Below are 21,962 nucleotides of genomic sequence, written 5' to 3' on the forward strand. Positions count from 1 at the left end.
ATAGAGGACAGTTACAAGTACCTGGGGATCCCGCAGGCGAATGGGAACCATGAAGAGGCCGCTAGAAAAGCTGCAACCACCAAGTACCTGCAGAGGGTCAGGCAAGTCCTGAGGAGTCAGCTGAATGGTAAGAACAAGATCCGGGCCATCAACACGTACGCCCTGCCCGTGATCAGGTACCCTGCTGGGGTAATAGGCTGGCCAAAGGAGGAGATAGAAGCCACTGACATAAAGACAAGAAAGCTCCTTACCATGCATGGAGGGTTTCACCCCAAGTCCAGCACCCTGAGGCTGTACGCTAAGCGGAAGGAAGGGGGCCTGGGACTGGTGAGTGTCAGCACCACAGTCCAGGATGAGACAACGAACATCCAAGAATACATTGGGAAGATGGCCCCAACTGACCGAGTGCTCAGTGAATACCTCAGGCAGCAGAAACCCAAGAAAGAGGAGGGAGACGAGGAACCATCATGGAAGGACAGGCCCCTGCACGGTATGTACCACCGGCAGATAGAGGAGGTGGCTGATATCCAGAAATCCTACCAGTGGCTGGACAAAGCCGGACTGAAAGACAGCACAGAGGCACTAATCATGGCAGCACAAGAACAAGCTCTGAGCACAAGATCCATAGAGGCTGGGGTCTATCACACCAGGCAAGACCCCAGGTGCAGGCTGTGTAAAGATGCCCCAGAGACAATCCAGCACATAACAGCAGGGTGCAAGATGCTAGCAGGCAAGGCATACATGGAACGCCATAACCAAGTGGCCGGCATAGTGTACAGGAACATCTGTGCCGAGTATAATCTGGAAGTCCCGAGGTCAAAATGGGAGATGCCCCCAAGGGTGGTGGAGAATGACCGAGCTAAGATCCTGTGGGACTTCCAGATACAGACGGACAAAATGGTGGTGGCTAACCAACCGGACATAGTGGTGGTAGACAAACAGAAGAAGACGGCCGTAGTGATCGATGTAGCGGTTCCGAATGACAGCAATATCAGGAAGAAGGAACACGAGAAGCTGGAGAAATACCAAGGGCTCAGAGAAGAGCTCGAGAGGATGTGGAGGGTGAAGGTAACGGTGGTCCCCGTGGTAATCGGAGCACTAGGTGCTGTGACTCCCAAGCTAGGCGAGTGGCTCCAGCAGATCCCGGGAATAACATCGGAGATCTCTGTCCAGAAGAGCGCAGTCCTGGGAACAGCCAAGATACTGCGCAGGACCCTCAAGCTCCCAGGCCTCTGATAGAGGACCCGAGCTTGAAGGATAAACCGCCCGCAGGGGCGTGCTGGGTGTTTTATATAATTTTAGGATTCCTTTCAAAAGAGCTCATTCGCTACCACCTGATGTGGCACTATGATGATTTTGACTTTTGCCAGTGTCACCTCGAAACAGTTTCACCCCAGTCCTTGGATTCCTCAGGCCTCCAGAGACGACACCAGGGCTCAGTAGTTACTTCACAAAACTGTTATTCATCCACAATCACTGATGCACCTTCTAGAAGGGAGATGTACAAGACCGGGCAATTCCTCTGCAAGATCTCCATTACCCGCTGTTTTATAGAAGCGACACCCACCGTAAACCCTATATGATGTGCCATAAAACTAAAACACTGTGTTTGTGTATGTGTGTGCAAGCACGTGACTGCCTGCGTGTGCACATACCTGTGTGTGTGCATGTGTATATATGTCTCTGTGTGCGGGACTTCCTGCCGGTCATAAAAGTCCATCTCCCGTCCAGACCACAGTTATCCAGTTACAAATACTGAGACCCCCACCCAGGTATCCCCTGGAGAATTTCCACTCATCTCTCTTTGTTTTACTTTCACAGCTCAAGGTGGGGGAGGGTCTCCTACAAGTCTACTCCTAATTTTGTGACACGTTTAGGCCTTTATTACATCCAGGGCAGTTTCAGTGTCTTTACAATACTTCTACATCCTATCTAACACATTTCTAAATCCTAAAATAAGCTACAAATATCTTCACCAGTAAGTGGCAGTAACAGCTAGGACAGATGGCACAGTACTCTCTTACAAAAGTAGCACAGACCAGTTATGGCAATGAAAGCCCACAGTATCACAGACCTGCTATTTTGCTGTTATTAAGTGAGAGTAGTATACAAGCATTATACACAGTTTTTATTTTTTGCTTTTTTTAAAGTTGGTACTTCTTTAAAGTAGAAAGGTGTTTAATGTGACAAAGTAAGGGGACAGGGTGCGTGGAGGTTATGGTTGCGCTTGGAGAAGAAATGAAGAGGTCAAGGGAATCGACTGAAAGAGGAAAATTCATTATGTTATGTGAGAGAGATAGAATCTGTATCGTTTTCCCCCAACTGGCTGTTTGTTTTCCTTTGAACATTATTTATTAATTCAAATCATGTTGAAAATTTGCCTTTTAATACCTTGAACTGGCCTGTAGCATTGTGACACAGGAGTGTCCCAGAAATGCACAGAATTGGATTATTTTTTCACTATATGCTGTAATGTTGCAGTTGTTTCCCCAGTATTACTATATTAGTTATTACAAACTACTAAATAAATGGAAGAGGCAGAATTATAGGTAATGCGCACCAGCCAGTCTCTCCTGGCATTGTCCCCTCAAACTTCCACTCCACCTCTCCCCCTGCAGCTAAACCACAACCGGTTGATCTGATATCCTCGTGTTGGTGTTGTTCCCAGATCATCATACTAAATGTTGTTCCAGGTTCAACATTGCAAGTGACCAATCAGAATGTTGTGACGTCGGGAAAAACCGGCGTAAAACAAAAAACTGTACTAAAGCTGCGTGAAACCGCCTCTGTCCGCCGATCAACGGACCCTGACCCTAACCCTAACCGTAACCCTTTAATAAACAGTAAGCAGAATTGATATTGTCCTTGCAACATTGGAATTTCATAAATGCACGAATGGCTTGGCGCGCAAAGGAATAACGTCACAACAATGTGATTGGTCACTTGCAATGTTGAACCTGGAACAACATTTTCATGATGGTCTGGGAACAACACCAACACGAGGATATCAGATCATCCACCACAACCACACCATGCAACTATATGGCCTTTATTCTTTTTTGCATTCTTGCTTTGCTTATACTGTCATTATTAAGTGTATATGAGTATTTTAAGCATTCAAAACAAGTTTTACGATTCCTGTCAAAGTTTCTTTTATTGCGCTGGTGTTGCCCCCCCCAACGTCAACTTTTTTGTTTTTGTTGTGACAATAGTTTAACATCATGGTACAGAGAAAAAGACCTCATTGGCTCCCACCTGATGTGCCACTAAGGCAAAACTGACTTTCGCCACTAAGTGGCAGTAACAGCTAAGGCAGATGGCAAAGTGATCTCTTAGAAAAGTAACACAGGGCAGTCACAGTGATGGAAGTCCACAGTAACACAGACCTGCTATGTTTCTCTGTTTTTAAGTGAGAGTGGTATACAACCACTATACACAGTATTTTAAAGTTGATGCTTTTTAAAGTAGCATGTTTGGAGTTTAATTCCTCCAAGATTTTTTTGATAATTAAATCACTATGGAGGAGTTTTTGTTCGGTCTTCATTGTGGAAACTGTTCATTCAGCCCCATTGGACAGTTTTTCAGTATGAACTCCCTTTTTAAGATCATGCCAAAGCATCTTAATATGATATAAGTACAAACTTTGAGTAAGCTACTCCAAAACCTTTATTTTATTTATTTATTAATTTTTCAGCCATTTAGTGGTGGAATGACTGTTTATTTTTTGGATCATAACATACATATCTGTAAGACCTTTGAGCATAATTTCACCCCATTACATCCCTCACCACAATCTTCCCTCTAACTCGTAAACACATGTAGCTTCACTCTACAGCTTGCCTGCAAACAGTAAGGCATTCTCAAATCTTATGGAAAAACATCTGGAAATGATCTCAAAATATTTTTGTTTACTTTGAATTAACATCGATATTATTTCTCTCTATATTGTTTACTTAGTAGAATAAATAGTAGTTCTAAAAGAAAGAAAAAAATGACTTTTTACCATTCTGACAAAACAGAAATGAAACTACACATCTACAACGACACATCAAGAAAGAAAGCACAAATAAATTCGAAAAATAATCAACCTACACTAACCACAGTAACAATAATAATAATAATAATGGATTGGATTTATATAGCACTTTTCAAGGCACCCAAAGCGCTTTACAATGCCACTATTCATTCACTCTCACATTCACACATACACAGTAGATAGAGGGTAATGAATTTTATGATGTAAACTCAGGAGCAAATAAAATTTAGTCTCTCCTCACAGTCATGTGCCTTCCAAGTACCCTTGCGTCCAACTGCCACCTGTAAGGCACCACACCTCATCTTGGCATGTGGACATGATGGTTTTCCCTCTTCACCCCAGGCCTCAAAGTCCATTTCCTGCCCGTCCATCAACAGCCAGTCACCAGACAGGAAACGCAATCCAATCCAGACGTGTTCAGTGGTGTTTTGTTTGCGCAGCTCTTTCTGGATCAGCAGCATCTCAGTCTCAGACCCCACACTGGCCAGGTCATCGTTGTGCTCTCTGCAGTACTCCAGAGCTTCCTCCCAAGTCTTTTTCTCAGTCACCACTGATGCACTGTAGCAGAAGAAGGTTATTCTATACCATAGGCCTCCATCGTACCACTTGCTTTTCCACAGAAAGCCATAGTCTTCTCTATGATCATAGTCATTAGGTTCAGTTTTTGCCCAGAAATACATGGTTGGTGCTCCACCTCCTGACCACAGCCATTCTGTTCTGTCTGAAGAATTTCTTACCAGTCCGATCCAGATAATTTCATTGACATTGCTGGCGAGCTGCTGAAGTTCATTATTATCCCTCTCATTACTGACAGGAGCCAGGTCTGTGTAATGCTGCTGACAGTAAATCTGAGCTTGACGCCAATCCATTTTCTGGTTAATGTAGACGTATTTGGAAAAAGTGCCAGATAAACTGAGCAGGAGCAGGATGAAGGTAAAGATCTGATCCATTGTTAAGTTTCTCGAAAGAATCCCTCAGAGCAATGAGGATCCAAAAGGTTTTGAAAAATATATGCTTGAGCTCTGAGTTTTGCTTTTCAAAAAGAATTTGCATATCAAGACTGCCCTTTTATTCTTGGAAAATGTTTCAACATCACAAGAAAACACACCTATTGGTCACTTGTATTTGTTCAATTAGCTGATGAATCATCAAACCAATTTATGTTATTTAATTAATTAAGTGTGTTAAAAGCCAAATGAAATTTTAATTTCATGCTTGGAGCTTGGGAATTTAGGAACTTTCAAAATATTTTTTTAAACTTCTAAAAGCCAATAACAGTTTTGACACTACTATATGACAGAAGGCTGCAACCACAAATATGCATAACATGGACTTGAGGTTTGTCTTAAAGGAGTTTAAGGAACTCATCACTGTGAACAAAATCTACACTCAGAATGTGATTAATAGCTCATCTATAAAAGCAGTTGAAAACAAAATTTTAGTCCAGTTAATTTCAAAATATTATCAATCAAGTTTTCAATTTCTGAGCTGACCAATAACCGTGCTGTTTCAACTGCTTATCAACAAGTCAATCTAAAGTCCAGGTTTCAATTCCACGTTCTAATCCAGATAGTAAAACTGAGTTTTTCTTTTTCACTGACTGTATTTAGTTTCTGTGCCAGCTTACTGCTAGTATTCATTCTGAATGTTTCGCAACCTGTTAATTCTAAGACTGAGTTTTCTGGCTCAGAGCTAGCTGTTGAAAATACAGAAGTGTTTTTTTAATTCAGCATCTTGCAAATTTACCTTTTAATACCTTGAATTGGCCTGAGGCATGATGGGCACTGTCATCTCAAACTTCCACTCCACCTCTCCCCCAGCAGCTAAACCACAACCACACCCTGCCACCACATGGCCTTTATTCTTTTTTGCATTCTTTCTTTGCTTATATTGTCATTATTATGTAGTTTTGTGTGGAACTGATATCAGCAAAGATCATAGAAATTTCTCTCTGTATTGTCACTGAAGCCTTGTCAGCAGAGGAATCTTGTAAACATCAAATATTCTCAGCTCATTTCATTCTGTGTTTCTTAACAATATTTGATACTCTCCAGTCACAATTAGCATTATTTTGACATCCCTGAAAAAACCCAAGTGTTATTATCAAGTACCACAGCTTTCATGCTTCTCAGTCATCTTCTCAGTTTTTTTCAGTCATTCCAGTGCACCACAACCATTTATTATTTCATGACTGAGCAGCAGTGGCTTTAACTATTTTATTCTGTGCTGCCCTCTAGTGGGGTTTTTTGTGGTTAAAAACTGCTGCTCAACCAAAAATACATTTTCTTTACAAATGTGGCACCATAAGAGGAAACAAACAGGGTTTCCAACAGTATAACATTTACTGCCAAGAGGCATTGTTACAACAACAAAAATTAATCGACAAACACACAAATTTCCTTACTTTTGGTGCTAAGTTTAATGGTAGTTAAATAATTGAAAGTATTAACTTGTTTTCTCTGACTCACATAAAAGAGTCAGAATTTAAATCCTAGACATCCTAAACATTGTTTTTCCTTGTCATATAAACATAATTATCTCAAAGCTGTACATAGAAAAAAAAAAAAAAACACTGAACATTCTGCCCACGTAATTATTAAATATTATACCATCTTGTCAAGTAGAATAATGTGAAAGCTTAATGTAAGTACCTTAAATAAAGTTAGTTTAAATTAGTTGCTAGTAGCTAAATGTCTTTATCTGAGAGACTATTTTCCACTCTCTCCCTCGGTGGATGTTTCCTACTGGTGTAAAACCACTAGAAAACAACTTCTCTTAGTGAGAGACCGTTACATATTCCATATGTAAGGGGTACAACCCCCCATGGTCGTGGCGCGTGGATACTTCTTTAAGACACTCTGGTTCACCCGGCCACGCCCCACAGCCATAGCTGGACTGGCCATCGGTAATTTTTCGTTTTAAATGTGTCACGGCTGGCGGAGTGAGCCGTGTGGTGTGGAGGAAAGGGAGGACCCAAAATGCAGCAGTGACTGATGATACGAGTGATGTTTATTTACAAAGTGACAATGGCAGAAACAGGCAGTGAGGCATGACAAAACAACTGAAGAAACCTAAACTGGGAGAACTAAATGACAAACCTGAGACCATACAAAAGGGGTGCGGGGCAGAGAGACGCAGAGACAGGAACACCATAGAACGCAGACGAGCCAACAATGAACACAGACCGACACCCACTAAATATACACACACAAGGTAATCAGGTAATCACACACAGGAGGGAAGAACAGCTGAACCTAATACACATGAGGACCGGAGGACACAAGCTGAACACAATGACAACAGACACAGACCTTCAAAATAGAATAGGAAATCCAGAACATGAGCCTTCAAAGTAAAGCAGGAACACACAGACTGATTTACAACACAACACGGGGACATGAACAGAGCACCAAGGACAGACACAGGTAGGGCTGAATACACACACCAAACTACAGGTTCAACCCTAAACCAATACAAAATCAGAATAAACACAAAGCACAAAAATGAACTTCAAGGAAACACAAAACGCTGGGCCAAAATGACCCAGGACCATGACAGTACCCCCCCTCCAAGGGCTGACTCCAGACAGCCCAAAACAAAAACAGATGACCAACCCAGGGCGGGCGGCGGGGGCCCAGGACGGAGGGACCAACACCGAACAAAAACAAGCCCCAGCGAACCAAGTGACCTGTCCAAAACAAACACACATGCCGGAGCACAAGGACAAAACACAGTTCAGGAGGCCGGCCCGGAGGCTGACACAGATCCAAAAGCCGACCGAGCGGAAGGCAGCGGTGGCGGAGTGGAGGCAGTTCAGGGGGCCGACCGTGCACACAGCAACGGTGGCGACGGGCAAACAGTTCTGGGGACCGACCGTGCACACGGCAACGGGCAAACAGTTCTGGGGACCGACCATGCACACGGCAACGGCGGCGACGGGCAAACAGTTCTGGGGACCGACCGTGCACACGGCAACGGCGGCGACGGGCAAACAGTTCTGGGGGCCAACCGTGCACACGGCAACGGCGGCGACGGGCAAACAGTTCTGGGGACCGACCGTGCACACGGCAACGGGCAAACAGTTCTGGGGACCGACCGTGCACACGGCAACGGCGGCGACGGGCAAACAATTCTGGAGGCCGACCACTTGGAAGGTAGTGGTGGCCACCGAGCAGGTCCGGAGGACGGCCGCGATGCCAGCGGCGGCGACGAACTCTTTCCGGAGGCCGCCCCCGAAGGCCGTGATGCCATCTTAGAGGCCCGGAAAACGGCCGGCAGAGGCGAGGCAGAACGGGTCGAGCTGGCTCCGACGGCGGTGTGGCAACCGCAGGATCAGACGAAGGCGGAGCCGAGGCCGGACCAGGCGGCGGCGTGGATGACGACACCGAGGCCGGACCAGGCGTGGATGACGACACGGAGGCCGGACCAGGCGTGGATGACGACACGGAGGCCGGACCAGACGAGGATGACGACACGGAGGCCGGACCAGACGAGGATGGTGCAGAGGCCGGACCAGACGAGGATGGTGCAGAGGCCGGACCAGATGAGGATGGTGCAGAGGCCGGACCAGACGAAGATGATGAGGATGCAGAGGCTGGACCAGACGAAGATGATGAGGATGCAGAGGCTGGACCGGATGAAGCCAAAGCAAATGCTGAAACCGGACCAGGCGAGGATGAAGCCAAAGCAGATGCTGAAACCGGACCAGGCGAGGCCGAAGACTCTGAGGCCGCAGCAGGCGAGGGTGATGAGACTGCAGCTGGTGATGAGACTGCAGCTGGTGATGAGATTGCAGCTGATGGCTGGACGGGCTCCTCGGGCCCCCCAGCTGACGAGGCAGAAGGCTGGACGGGCTCCTCGGGCCCCCCAGCAAAAACAGTCTCAGACCCAGTGGGCACTGGAGCCCCTGGCACACACAGAACAGAACCAGCAGGCACACGGGCCTCTGGCAGGAACGCAACAGAACCAGCAGGCACACGGGCAGGGACGCAACAGAACCAGCAGGCACGGAGACCTCTGGCAGGGACAGAACGGAACCAGCAGGCGCACGGGCCTCTGGCAGAGACAGAACGGAACCAGCAGGCGCACAGGCCTCTGGCAGGAACAGATCGGAACCAGCAGGTGCACGGGCCTCTGGCAGGGACAAAACAGATTGCAGCTGCGCGGAGCACCGACCCTGCTCAGGCAGCGACAGCCGGGTGCAGTTCTCAGCTGGGTTCTTAGCCTCCAGGGGTCCAGAGTCAGCTGAGGGCTGTAACTTAACCTATGGTGAGGCCCTGGAGCAAGTAGCAGTCTCTAAACTAGCCAGCTGTTGAGGAACGATTGCATTTTTAATGTGTTTGTCTCTCTGCAAATAATACGTACTAGAAAAAGAGTCAAAAATGGGAGGCACAAGCGCAGCCTCCCGTACAGAGGGAGTCTGTGAAGACGGAGACGGCATGAATGACTGGGCTAGCGGAGATACCGGAGTCCGAGTTGCTTGTGGCTGTGCAGCTAAACGAGGTAAAGACAGCTCAGCAGGAGAATGAGCAAGCAACACACAGTTCTCCTTGTCGTCTGCTGCACCAAACAAAGTCCCTGGATAAACTGTTCCACAGTCCAAGACAGAAAAAGGTTCCTTCTCACTCACCACGGCCGGCAGTTCTGAAGTTCCAATATCCGGCTGTGGGGTGACGCGCCGACGGCGCGATCGTCGCTTCCTCCCGGGCAAAACCTCCGGCGGGCCGGGCAAAACCTCCGGCGGGCCGGGCAAAACCTCCGGCGGGAGAAGCTGACGTGGCTGTTCCGGGGTGGCCGTAATCCGCTGCTGCTGGACGAGGTCTGTGGATTCCCGAGCTCGCACCACCCCCCGGGCTTTATGCAGGTTGCAAATTAAGCCTGAAACTCCCTTAAGCTGGCAGAGGTAGGGATTTTCTTCCAGGATTGCTTCGATGGCTTTTAACCCCACCACTTGTGCCCTTGCGTTGGTGGTGTGGGTTACCCAGTCCATCAAGCGTCGGATGCGTGCGAGGTCGCTCTCTCCAGACAAAGCTGCTGGGTCCATGTTTGGTCGGCTCGTACTGTCACGGCTGGCGGAGTGAGCCGTGTGGTGTGGAGGAAAGGGAGGACCCAAAATGCAGCAGTGACTGATGATACGAGTGATGTTTATTTACAAAGTGACAATGGCAGAAACAGGCAGTGAGGCATGACAAAACAACTGAAGAAACCTAAACTGGGAGAACTAAATGACAAACCTGAGACCATACAAAAGGGGTGCGGGGCAGAGAGACGCAGAGACAGGAACACCATAGAACGCAGACGAGCCAACAATGAACACAGACCGACACCCACTAAATATACACACACAAGGTAATCAGGTAATCACACACAGGAGGGAAGAACAGCTGAACCTAATACACATGAGGACCGGAGGACACAAGCTGAACACAATGACAACATACACAGACCTTCAAAATAGAATAGGAAATCCAGAACATGAGCCTTCAAAGTAAAGCAGGAACACACAGACTGATTTACAACACAACATGGGGACATGAACAGAGCACCAAGGACAGACACAGGTAGGGCTGAATACACACACCAAACTACAGGTTCAACCCTAAACCAATACAAAATCAGAATAAACACAAAGCACAAAAATGAACTTCAAGGAAACACAAAACGCTGGGCCAAAATGACCCAGGACCATGACAAAATGGGCCAATGTTTTGTTGTTGTTGTCTTTTTTTCGTAAACGTGTAAACAGTGAAAGGTGGCGGATTGGACAGATGCTGGCAGACGTGTAAAAATAACTCAATTGTTTGGTAGTGGCTATGGTGGAGCTTTCACAGATTCAGTAAAATTAGTAAGTGGTGGAGGCCAGCAGGTGGATGGGGGAAAGGACTGGAGGTGGAGAGACCCAAGGCGGCCGCCAGTCCGACTGTCAGGTGAAATGAGCTTCAGGTAAGAAGTTATGACTAGGGATGGGTATCGTTTAGGTTTTATCCGATACCGGTGCCAAATCGGTACTTTTGAAATGGTGCCGGTGCTCAAACCGGTGCTTAAAGAATGGTGAACACAAAATTGGTCCAAAAACCTCTTGTGTTCAGCTGTTTTTTGTAAAATGATAACAATGTTAGCCTTTTCTGCAGCTATGGGGCATATATGGTATCACTCTTGGCTGGAAGCAGTGCTTAAACAATGGAAAAAACACAAACTCTGTCCAAAAACCTCTCATGTTTAGCTGTTTCCCTCTTTTTCTTTGGTCATTTTAGCCTTTTTGGCCAGGGTGAAGGGAGTATCTGCCATCAAACAAGAAGACAGCCGCATGTAGCTATGATGATGTTTGCTAGTTCACCTTACATTCATTAATGTAATAACGTGGTTAGCCTACTCAATGTAAATTACACACGAACAACATTAAGCTACTCACGCAGAGAAGAACGGCTGCTGCTGCCATCATCATCTGTCATCATTTCTGCTACACTGGCAGGGCTAGGGGCCAGGACTCTCCTCTTCGTGTTTTTGGGGATGTTGCTAACTCCGGGTCTGATAACAGGCACCACACCCGCAGTAGATGTGCTTGGTGTGAGGTCTCGCAGCAAGCTATCAAATACAGCGCATTTCTTGGCTTTAAAAAAAAAAAACGCTATGCGTTGCCAGGTGTTTCATCGGATTCGAGGTGTTACCTCCTTTGACAGTATGACAGTATCAGCTTAAAGTACTTGTTGCAGGCTGCTGAGTTTGCATATTTTGCTGTGAAGTACAGCCAGACTTTTGACCGCTTGGCCTTGGGCATTTTTAATCTGTAGCTCTGCTCTGAAAGAACGCACGTACCTGGACCCGCCTACTATCCTCGGAAACGTAAAATGATTGGCTAGAAGTGTATCACAGCTCAGGAAAAAAAGCACCGAAATAAAGCACCGATATGTGCGCTGCTTTTCGGTCTGGTTACTACCGTTTATGTCAGAACCACCGGACACCGGTACCCATCCCTAGTTATGACCTGCAGTCTATCTGGGTCAAACCAAGTTTAGGTGTCGTTTATTTTCATTGTGCTAACTTTTTACAGTCAGTTACAATAACTCGTACTGTGTACTAGCTAGCATGATGGAGTTTCTGTACAGTTGGGTGGGTGCTATGATGTTACTGGTGAACTTTATTTTATTCATATGGTTAGTTAGTAGAGTTGCCTACTGTCCCATAAAAACGTAATCCTCTGGTATTCAGAGTTAATATTATGCATTTTGTATTGAGCTGAAAATAAACGCGATTTGTCCCGTACTTCAGCTACAATAAAAAAAGACACAAAGCTGGAGTTATTCTGTGTCTTTGCTGCACAGCTGACTCTTCTTCTCTCACTCTCCCCCCTCCCTCTCCTGCTGCTACTTCAATCATGAAACTGATCAATGATCAGCTGATCTGCGTTTCTGCTGCAAGTCCCATCTCTCTTGCTTGTTTACCTCCCACTTTGCGCCAGAAAGAGGAAACTAGCAGAGGTCGCGTTAAACAGCAGAAGCGCCTTTAAACTTGATAAGCTGTTGTTAGAATTTATTTAATATTACTTTCTAGTATCAGCTGATGTTTGTTGGAGCCACAGCTGTAAAAGCTGCTGGTCATGATATCGGTTTGGTTATCTGGTGAGAGGGAAACATGAAGATGAAACCAGGAGATGTCCTTACTGAATCATCAGCGCTGAACAGGTGATGGAGAAACAGGTTTACCTTTTAGGTGACATGAATGGGTTGAAGGAAAGCCATGAACTGTTTCTGAGAGACAACTTACACCAGGATCCTTTTCTATGTAGCTGACAGCTGGTAACTGTGCAGGGGCGGGTCTAGCAAAGTTTTGCCATGGGGCCAGGTAGAGCATTAACTCCACTCTGTTCCCTTTCATACGTCATATATACTTAGTCTGCTACAAACCAGGAGGCGTAAAGCAGGATAAAGTTAAAAGTTTGACCCATTGTGTAAACTAACTTGAATGATCAACAACCAGGAGGAGGCAACGATTATGGAGCCACGGGAGGTGAGGACCACGCAGGTGGAGGAAGTGAGGAATGTGATGGAGAAGATTGAGCTCAACAAGGGACAGGATGACCCACTGAGCACTTCAGAGGGGCAAGTGGAGCACGCAGGCAACAAGACCAGCAAAGGTGATTTGTATGTTTGTATGTATTGTATGCTTTATATTTGGAGTCCAGGCTGACTTTTAGAGGAGTACCTGATGGCTGAAACAACAGTAATTTATGTTCCCTGACCAAGGATCAAGGAACATATATTTTACACCAGTTGATACATGTACAGTCAAATCTATTGAATGTTGATATTATTACATTTAATGTAACCATTTAAAATGATTTTGTTTTTGTTTTTCTCCCAAAATCACATACGTCAACACAGGATCCAGCAGGGGGAGAGTTTTTGGTGAAAGCCACAAAAAGACAAAGATGGGTATGTCATTGTTTGTGGAAGTATTTAGAATAGTTTGATACACTGTAGTAGAGTGTGTGTGGTAGTGTATGGTAGATTCGATTCAAGGAACATTATCATATGAAGATGAAAACAAAAGTTGTGTGATCTCTGAAAGTGTTTTGTTTATTTGCTTTTTGTTTGTTTATTGTTTATGAAACTGGTGACTTGGCTGTGATCTTCAGTCCCAGAAGCATCAAGATCCAGACCTAAGAAGAAAAGGCCACTAGTAAGTATGCTTTTGCTAATGCTTTTAATCACCACAGCTCATTTCATTCAGTACAAATACCTGTAGATATGTGATGATTCCAAGTTTACATTACACTAATGGCAGGAAACTACATACATGTGTCACCTTATACACATACCACATACTATAGAATTCAGTCCCCTTTGCTTTTTGCAGTCTTATTGCAATATGTAAGTACTTTTAACAGATGATGCAAGTACAGTTAAATGCATTCACTCCAGTAAAAATGCTTCTAACACAATGCTGTTGCAAGCAGCAGATTTTCTTTTTCTGTTGTCGATGTAGATTAGATAGAACTTTATTAATCCCTCGGGTGGTTCCTCCGGGAAATTCAGTTTCCAGTATCAGAACACTGACAGAAGTTGCATACAGAGTTAGAATATCAGGACGGGACCAGGTTGGTGGGGGTCAAACAGCAGATCCAGTCATGCAGTGATAATTCATATTTAATGCAGCAGCATTTTGTTAGAAATGTGTAAACGATTGTATTCTAATCACATTGGCTAATTTTATATGCATATATAAATAAAAGGTATTTTTTATTATGTCAACAGTCCTCCAACAGCATCCAGGAAGTACTATCCTATTCCCATGCCTCTGTCCAAACCAGGCGAGTGTTTTCATGTCACTTCAATGTGTTCTTTGCCATCAATAATTTTATGTTGATTTTTTGTTACATAAGCACGCGTCATGTGTCCTTCCACTTTTTTTCCCTTGTCATTTATCGCCTCCTTTGGATTGTTTTTTTCTTTTGTCTCTTATTCAATCATTCCTCACAATTTATATACCGTATTTCCCGGACTACAAAGCGCACCTGAATATTAGCCGCACAAGCTAAAATCAGGGGAAAATCCTGTTTTGTACACACATTAGCCGCACCTGACCAAAAGCCGCAGGTGTTTCAATATTGACTTATCATATGTAAGAGAATATGCACAAAGCGAATTGTCAGGAAAGAGATGGCTGTTTGGAGACACACCCCTTTTATTAATATTTTGAAAATCAAGTTATGGGTACATATTTGCACATGTGCTGTGCTTCATAGATGAGTAACAAATGTAGTACATAACAGTAACCTACAGCACACCAGAAAAATAGATTCAGACTACCTTTTAGGCTCAGGTGCAGTGACACGGCTTTAACAAGAGGAAGTGAAGTCAGTCATTCACCACCATCTTCCTCTTCTTCCTGTGCAAAAAACCACCAAAGTCCTCTTCTCCAGTGTCGGATACGAACAGGCTCAGGATGGCTTCGTCATCCACTCTCAGCTTCTTTCCTTCGTTGTCACTTTCAAAACCAAAGATAATCCTCATTGTCATTGTCAGTGTCGGAGTCGAACACCCTCTGAAAGGCCGTGGCGGTGTCCTCCTCTTCATCATGCAGCAGTCCAGCCCTTCGAAATCCGTTGGTGATCGTGGATGTTTGCACACTTTTCCACGCTGTCAGAATCCACCGGTAGAGTTGAGCACAACTTGCTTTTCGCAAGTTTATCGCCGCTCGTCATCCACGACTCCCGCTGAACGCATAGCGCTACTTTGAAGTTTGTTTTTCGCGCTACTTGTACGGCACTATGTTGCCTGGCGGATGGACATGTGACCAACATACCACTCTTGAACCCCGATCCTTCCGCCAGGCAACGTAGTGCCGTACAACAGCGGAACAAACAAAACAAATCGTCTTACGATATCACAAAAATCATGGACAATCTATAGAAAAGCCGCACCTGACTAAAAGCCGCAGGGTTCAAAGCTTGTGCAAAAAGTAGCGGCTTATAGCCCGACAATTACGGTAATCCTCTTACCCAACTTTGTCTTCCTTCCTCTTCTTTTCCCCTTCAATCTCTCTCACCGTTCATCAATATCGCACATCCAGACTATACCCGTAAGATAGAGTTGACCCGCTACCTCATGAGCGGCTATGTGAACAGCAAAGTGTTGGACACGCTGTCCGAGCACGCCAACTCCCTGGTGTCCTCTGCTCTGGCCAGTCTGAAGGACGAGGCTGACCAGCTATCTCACTTCCCCTTCCTCCCCACTCTGAGATATTTTCAGTCTGGAAAGATGAATCTGTCGGGCTTTAGGCTGCTTCTCACTGTAAGCAGTTCATGCTGTAGCTGATGGACCAAAAAATTGCATTTCATATTTTAGACATCCAGCTGCTGACTCTGAAGCCAACAGGGCTCTTGAGTGTGGATGGTTGTGTTGGTACTGGATGCTGTGATAAAACAGCTGTTCTGATCTGTTTTCATTCATGCCTGTCGATATTAAGCCTCCTAAGCTCCAAACCAGTAAAAGCGATCTTTGGAGGCAACACCCTTTTTAGTACTTTTCTGTATTTGTTTGTGATTGTGTGACACTGAACCGTAGTGCTATGTATATCCTCTGTAACACTCAGATGTTTCCAGATCAATGTTTTCCCCCTCAGCTGTTTCTCACTATAAAGTCTTACCTCAGTAACAATGAGGCCAATGAGGCACCAGCAGAGCATATCTGGCTCTCAGTCTGTGGCTGATAGTGCCCCCTGCTGTTAATAACAGGAACAGTGTAACCTTTTATAGAGCTCATAGTGATGGCCTTACGATTGCTGCTGCAAGGCAGTCATTTGTATCCATGTGTGCTGTATATTCTGAGCATATGCAGTTATGTGAGCTCTCAGGTTTTATGTATCAGGACATAATTTAAAAAAAAAACAATCAGGTCCTTAGTAGGTCTTAATATGAGGTAAATGCAACCTCAGATGAACAACACATAACACATTATACCAGGTCATTATTTATTTAACAAACACTGAGCCGAAATTCAGATGTGGTGTAGTACATCCAAGGCTATTTCCATAATTAGTTAAGAGGGTCAGTATCAGCCAAGTGCTAATCAAATGAAATAGATCATCAGTAAGTGTAACCACTACTGAGGATTAGAGAAGCAGTTGTTGATACCCACGAATGTGGGAAGGCTTTGAAGTCCATCATTTTACAGCAAGAAAGATTATTCGCAAGTTAAAAAATTCAAAGACTGTTTCCAATCTTACCAGGAGTGGACGTCCCAGAAAATTCACCCCACACATCTGAGGCTCTACAGGCCACAGTTAGCATGCTAAATACAACATGGCAGCATGGGTTAGGTTTGCAAAGTTGAAAACCTAAGCCCTAATGCACAGCTTCAACATTGATGAAAACCAAACACGGCATATCAGACAAACAGGTCATACCAACGGTTTTGCTCGGGTGATGATTATTTGAGCTTTTTTGCTGCCAAAGAACCTGCAAAGTGTCCAGGTCACTGAGTGAGACATGAAGTACTCGAGAGTCAAAGAGATCATCGTTGGGTCAGTGACTCCAGAGCGCAGCAGCAAAGCAACAACAGAGTGGTGCTGCAGTGGCTCAAAGTTGAGACTTCAACATGACTGAACGTTAAGAAAGCTGTGAATGAATAAATATCTGCAAACTTTAATGAACCGAAGAAACATTGTAAAGACAAATGGGCCAGAAATCCGTCCACACTGCTGTGAAACACTAATAAAAAATGATTACCTCAAGTTTTTGCTGCTAAAGTTGGTTCCATCAGCTGCTGAATCACAGGTATAATGATGATGTGGTGTAATAATCCAGATCCAGATCCTTAAACTGCTTTTTTCACGTGTCTGTAAATGAATTTCTTTCTTATCATTGTCCCGATTGGTGTCGGCTGAGACTTGACACTCTGTGGCTCCTGATTTGTCTGTTGTCAAGGTCTCACCTCAGTGCGATTCCTCATGTTTTGTCATGATTAAAGGATGAATGTGAACACCGCTTCAGTCACTGTGTTCACTTCTTGATATGTCAGAACTGTGCTCACGTCACTCACTTTTTTTAACAACATGACACACTGCTGTAAACAGAGACCCTGTAATGTTAGCACCAAGTAGGACTTCATAAAAAAATAATGCTGTTAAGATAACTTTTCCTCTATCTGTCTTTTTCAGCACTTTCTATCGCTTTGAGGCAGTGTGGGACAGCTCCCTGCTCAACTGCGTAACTCCCTATGGAGAGAAGATCTACATGACCTTATCTGCGTATCTGGAGGTCAGCCGCTGCTCCGCCGTGTTGTACCTGTTTTTTTACGTGTTTGTAAGTCTCTTGATGTCATCGTGTCTAACACACACCCTTTATCTCCTCTTTACAGCTGGACCATTGCATCCAGCCTGCCATTATCACCAAAGACATCTGCAGGTGTCCCCACCCCGTTCTCGCAAGAACCTCTTTGGGACTGAATACTCCAGAACTCCTGACTGGTAAATCTGGGCTGCTGCACTGTGGCCATCTCTGTTTCACAATCAAAGATATCTGCCCTGTTACAAAGTTTCCTTCTTTCCTTAGATAGCCTCATCCTTGAGCACCAGTGGGAGCTAGAGAAGATGGAGCAGCTGCAGGAGGTGGGGCCTTAAAAGATTTATAAAGAAATGAATCTCTGTTTAATATCGTAGAGGGAAAAAAGACTTTTCAACTCAAAGACCAAAGTGCTATTCTAAAAAGGGTTTTTTAGAAGTACAGACTTTACATGACTAACCCTCCCCTCTTCTCCCCACCTCACATTCGTCCCCATCTTTCGTCCAGGTGGATGAAAAGACCCGTCACCTTCTGGCGCTGAGAGAGAAACTGGGAGAGGCGGCTCCCGTGGGAACAGCTCCCACCACCAAGTCCCTGAGCGAGTCTCTGTCCCCCAGCGTGAGCTCGGGCACTCTGTCCACGTCCACCTCCATCTCCTTGCAGATCTCAAGCCACCACCTTTCAAAAGCGCCATCAGGCCGAGCGAGAGCAGCAGCTACGATTCCGCTGACATCAAGAGCTGGTGGATCGTGAGAAGGAGCTGGCCACCAAGGTGAGAAAACCGTCGGAGGCAAGATAGACGTAAAACGCCCGATTTCCTCTGTCATCCACGTCATACTTAGATCCTCCTCAATCTGTGTGCATACGCCGCCTCTAAACCCCCGATAGTGCCAGTGTCAGTTAGTGAGTCAGTAAAATACTGACTCACTAACAGGGTTACAAGGAGATGAGGGGGAGGACTAGGAGGATGAAAACGAACTAAGGAGAGAACTTGATTTGTACATGCATTCTGTTCTGGGATGAGTGTGGTAGTTAACCCTCATTTAATACATCCCTCTCTGCTCCTCTAGCTCGCTCTATCTCACTGAGAATCAGAAAGCCTTGACATTTACTGCTATTAACTTTACACTCTTGTTGTAAAGACGCAAAGAAAACACAGTGAAAAGGTTAGAAGAACGTAAGGAAAAAGAATGAATGAATGGTTTAATAATAGAAGGAAAGAAGTTAAAGGGACTACATATTCAATGCACTATGAAAACATCTTGAAACTGGACAGCATTGTTACTGCAGAGCACCCAACAGCGAATGAGTGGAACATGGATCAGATTAAAGCAGAGTATGCTGATGTCTTCACAGGGGATGGCTGTTTGGAGGGAGAGTTAAGGCTCGAGGTGGATGAAACTGTGAAACCAGTGCAGTTACCAAAACAGCGTGTCCCTATTGCAATGATAAAACCGTTAAAGAATGAGCTTCAGGATCTTCTGCGCAGAGGGATCATCACACCAGTCGAAAGCAGCACAGAGTGGATCAGTGGGATGGTTGTGGTCCAAAAGCAGAGTGGGGACTTAAGGGTGTGCATCGATCCAAAACCGTTACAGATGGCTGAGGATGCCAATGGGGATAAGTCCAGCTTTGGAAGTGTTCCAGAGAAAGCTCACACAAGCTTTGGATAGACTGGCAGAGATCTACATCATTGCAGATGATGTGTTGATCACTGGTCAGGGGGACTCAGATGTTGAAGCAGTACGTGACCATGACGAGAAGATGAGACAGTTTTTGACTCGTTGCAGGCAGAAAAACATTAAGTTGAACGCAGGCAAGTTTAAACTTAAACAGAAGGAGACTACGCTAGTGATGCGCGAATCATGAGCCAATCATTCAATACTCGAGAATCACTTTACTGACTCGTGAATCATGATTCACAAGCCCAACTGACTCACTGACTCATCCCTGTTGCTGTTAGCAAACTAATTTCATTAGTAGAAATATATCTAGCTTATAATTAAAATTGTGTGGGAAAAAAAACAACAGCCAGTTTCTTATCAAAAACATATCTGCTCTGAATTGGAAGAAAAAACCCTGAGTAGGAAGCTCACATCAAGACAATAGCTCCTCAGTTCACAGTAGCATCGCTCTGCTAACATGCTAACAGCACATTTGAGTTACTCACCCCCTCCTGTCCTGTGCTGAATCGTAGCATGAACAAATCACTCAGGACTCACTCACCCCTCCCTTCCTGTGCTGAATCGTAGCATAAACAAATTAGTGATGTGTCGGTTGCGAACGAAATGGCTCTTAGAGCCGGGTCTTTGACGTGAATGACGCGAGCCGGCTCCTTGTTGCGAGCCGTGGGTTGTTGTTTTTTTTCTTTCTCTCACCCTCTCTTTCGCACTTTTTTCCTGCTTCACTCCGCATGCGAGCCTTGTGCTTTGTGCTGGGAAAAGGGGGAGGGGCGGTAGTTACACTCACAGTAGCACAGGAACAGAGCAGGAGGAGAGAGAGAGAGAAAGAGAGCCAGGGACAACAACGTCACATTAGAAAGGTATAGTAATCATCCACAACTATATTCAGTTGCAGATGATAAAGTATACAAAAAGTTTATTCATGCAGGCCCATATGACATTTGCTTAGGCTGCTGCCCCCGCGACCCGGCCCCGGATAAAGCGGATGAAGATGGATGGATGGATGGATGGCCCATATGACAGAGAATGTGCATCTTCTTTTTGTTTTCATATTTTAATTTATATTTAATTGTGTTGTGGGTTGTAGTGTTTTGTGTTGTTTCACTTAAAATTTGTTTTAAAGGAAAAAGCTGAAAATTTAAATAGTTAAAAGTTGAAATGTGAATAGTTGGTTTTTGTATTATATGATTTATTTATTACATTTTATGTGGAGTGAATTTAAAAAAAGTATATTTATGATGATACCCTGAAGCACGTACAAACTCCAAAACATGTAAAAACTCCAAAACACGTAAAAACTCCAAAACACGTAAAAACTCCATAGCACGCACAAAAGACAACAGAAGTGCTCCAGGATGCTAGGCACAGTGTTGAGCTTTTGTTACTTAGTGGCTACACAAGGCAGCAAGTACCAACGACTGGATTTGGTGTGGTAACAGGTACATGAACATTTTTTCTTTAAATTATTTGAATATATATGAGTACTTGTGTATAAATACACAAACAATACACATATGCTTTCAATTGTGTAATTTAAGTGATCTAGGTAGCTCTGTTTTGGAAGTTCAGTTAACGCCAGGAATGTGTTTTGGAGTTTGTATGTGCTTTTTGGAGTTTGTACATGTTTTGTCTCTTGGGGCCACAGCATATATTTATATATAAACATATATAAATAAAACCACTTTTTTTTACATTAGTAATTCCTTTTGTGCATAATTTTATATTGTTGTTAATAATAAATTAATTAAAGCAACAAAACAACCTGAAGAGCCGGTTGGGAGCCGAACCGAAAGAGCTGGTTCTCTAAAAAGAGCCGGAAATCCCATCACTAATTGACAGATTTATGAGGTAGACCATAGAGAAGAGAATTACAGTAATCTAAATGAGATGTGACAAGAGCATTGACAAGTATGGCGTTAATTGTTTGGAGTGAGTGAAGGACAAAGGCGGTTAATAATTACGGAGTATGAAAAATAAGAAACCGAAATTCTATTGGTTTATATGTGCTGTGAAGAGGAAAGAGTTCTGGTCGAGGCAGTGACACCAAGCTTACAACTGAGGCGGAAGTTTGTGACAACAAGTTTCATCATAATCAAGACTTCTGGTTTAAAACTTTAGTCAGTTTGATTTGGTGCTTTTATTAAAATAAAATTCTGGCTTTATTTGCCATTAAGTTTCAAGAAAGTTATAAGTAACCAAGCCTTGATTTCACTTAAAACAATCAGAAATGGAATGGTGGGTGGGAGAGTTTAGGGGTGCGTTTTGGTAGATAGGTAAGCTGGCTATCAATTCTGCCACAACAGTAAAATTTGATGTTAATTGCTTGGAAATATTACTTTAGGGGAAGGAAGATAGATAACAAAAAGTGAAGGACCCACTCACTGGAACGGATAGGTCTGTAAGCTATTGAACTAACTGGTGAACGGCCAGAAGATATGAGGAAAACCAGGTGAGTGGCTAA

The 21,962-nt window shown here is 44.4% G+C and overlaps 1 protein-coding gene across 1 annotated transcript; it reads left to right on the forward strand.

Moving 5' to 3' along the window:
* Positions 1 to 12,885: 12,885 nt before the first annotated feature.
* Positions 12,886 to 16,246, forward strand: LOC113015934 (uncharacterized). Its single transcript, XM_026158313.1, has 6 exons — positions 12,886 to 13,169; positions 13,417 to 13,467; positions 13,671 to 13,714; positions 14,290 to 14,488; positions 15,608 to 15,828; positions 16,160 to 16,246. The coding sequence occupies exons 1-6, from the start codon at positions 12,998 to 13,000 to the stop codon at positions 16,244 to 16,246; spliced, it is 774 nt and encodes a 257-aa protein (XP_026014098.1). The 5' UTR covers positions 12,886 to 12,997.
* The last annotated feature ends 5,716 nt before the right edge of the window (positions 16,247 to 21,962 follow it).

Source organism: Astatotilapia calliptera, chromosome 23 (assembly GCF_900246225.1).
Source record: "Astatotilapia calliptera chromosome 23, fAstCal1.2, whole genome shotgun sequence".
Taxonomy (NCBI): Eukaryota; Metazoa; Chordata; class Actinopteri; order Cichliformes; family Cichlidae; genus Astatotilapia; species Astatotilapia calliptera.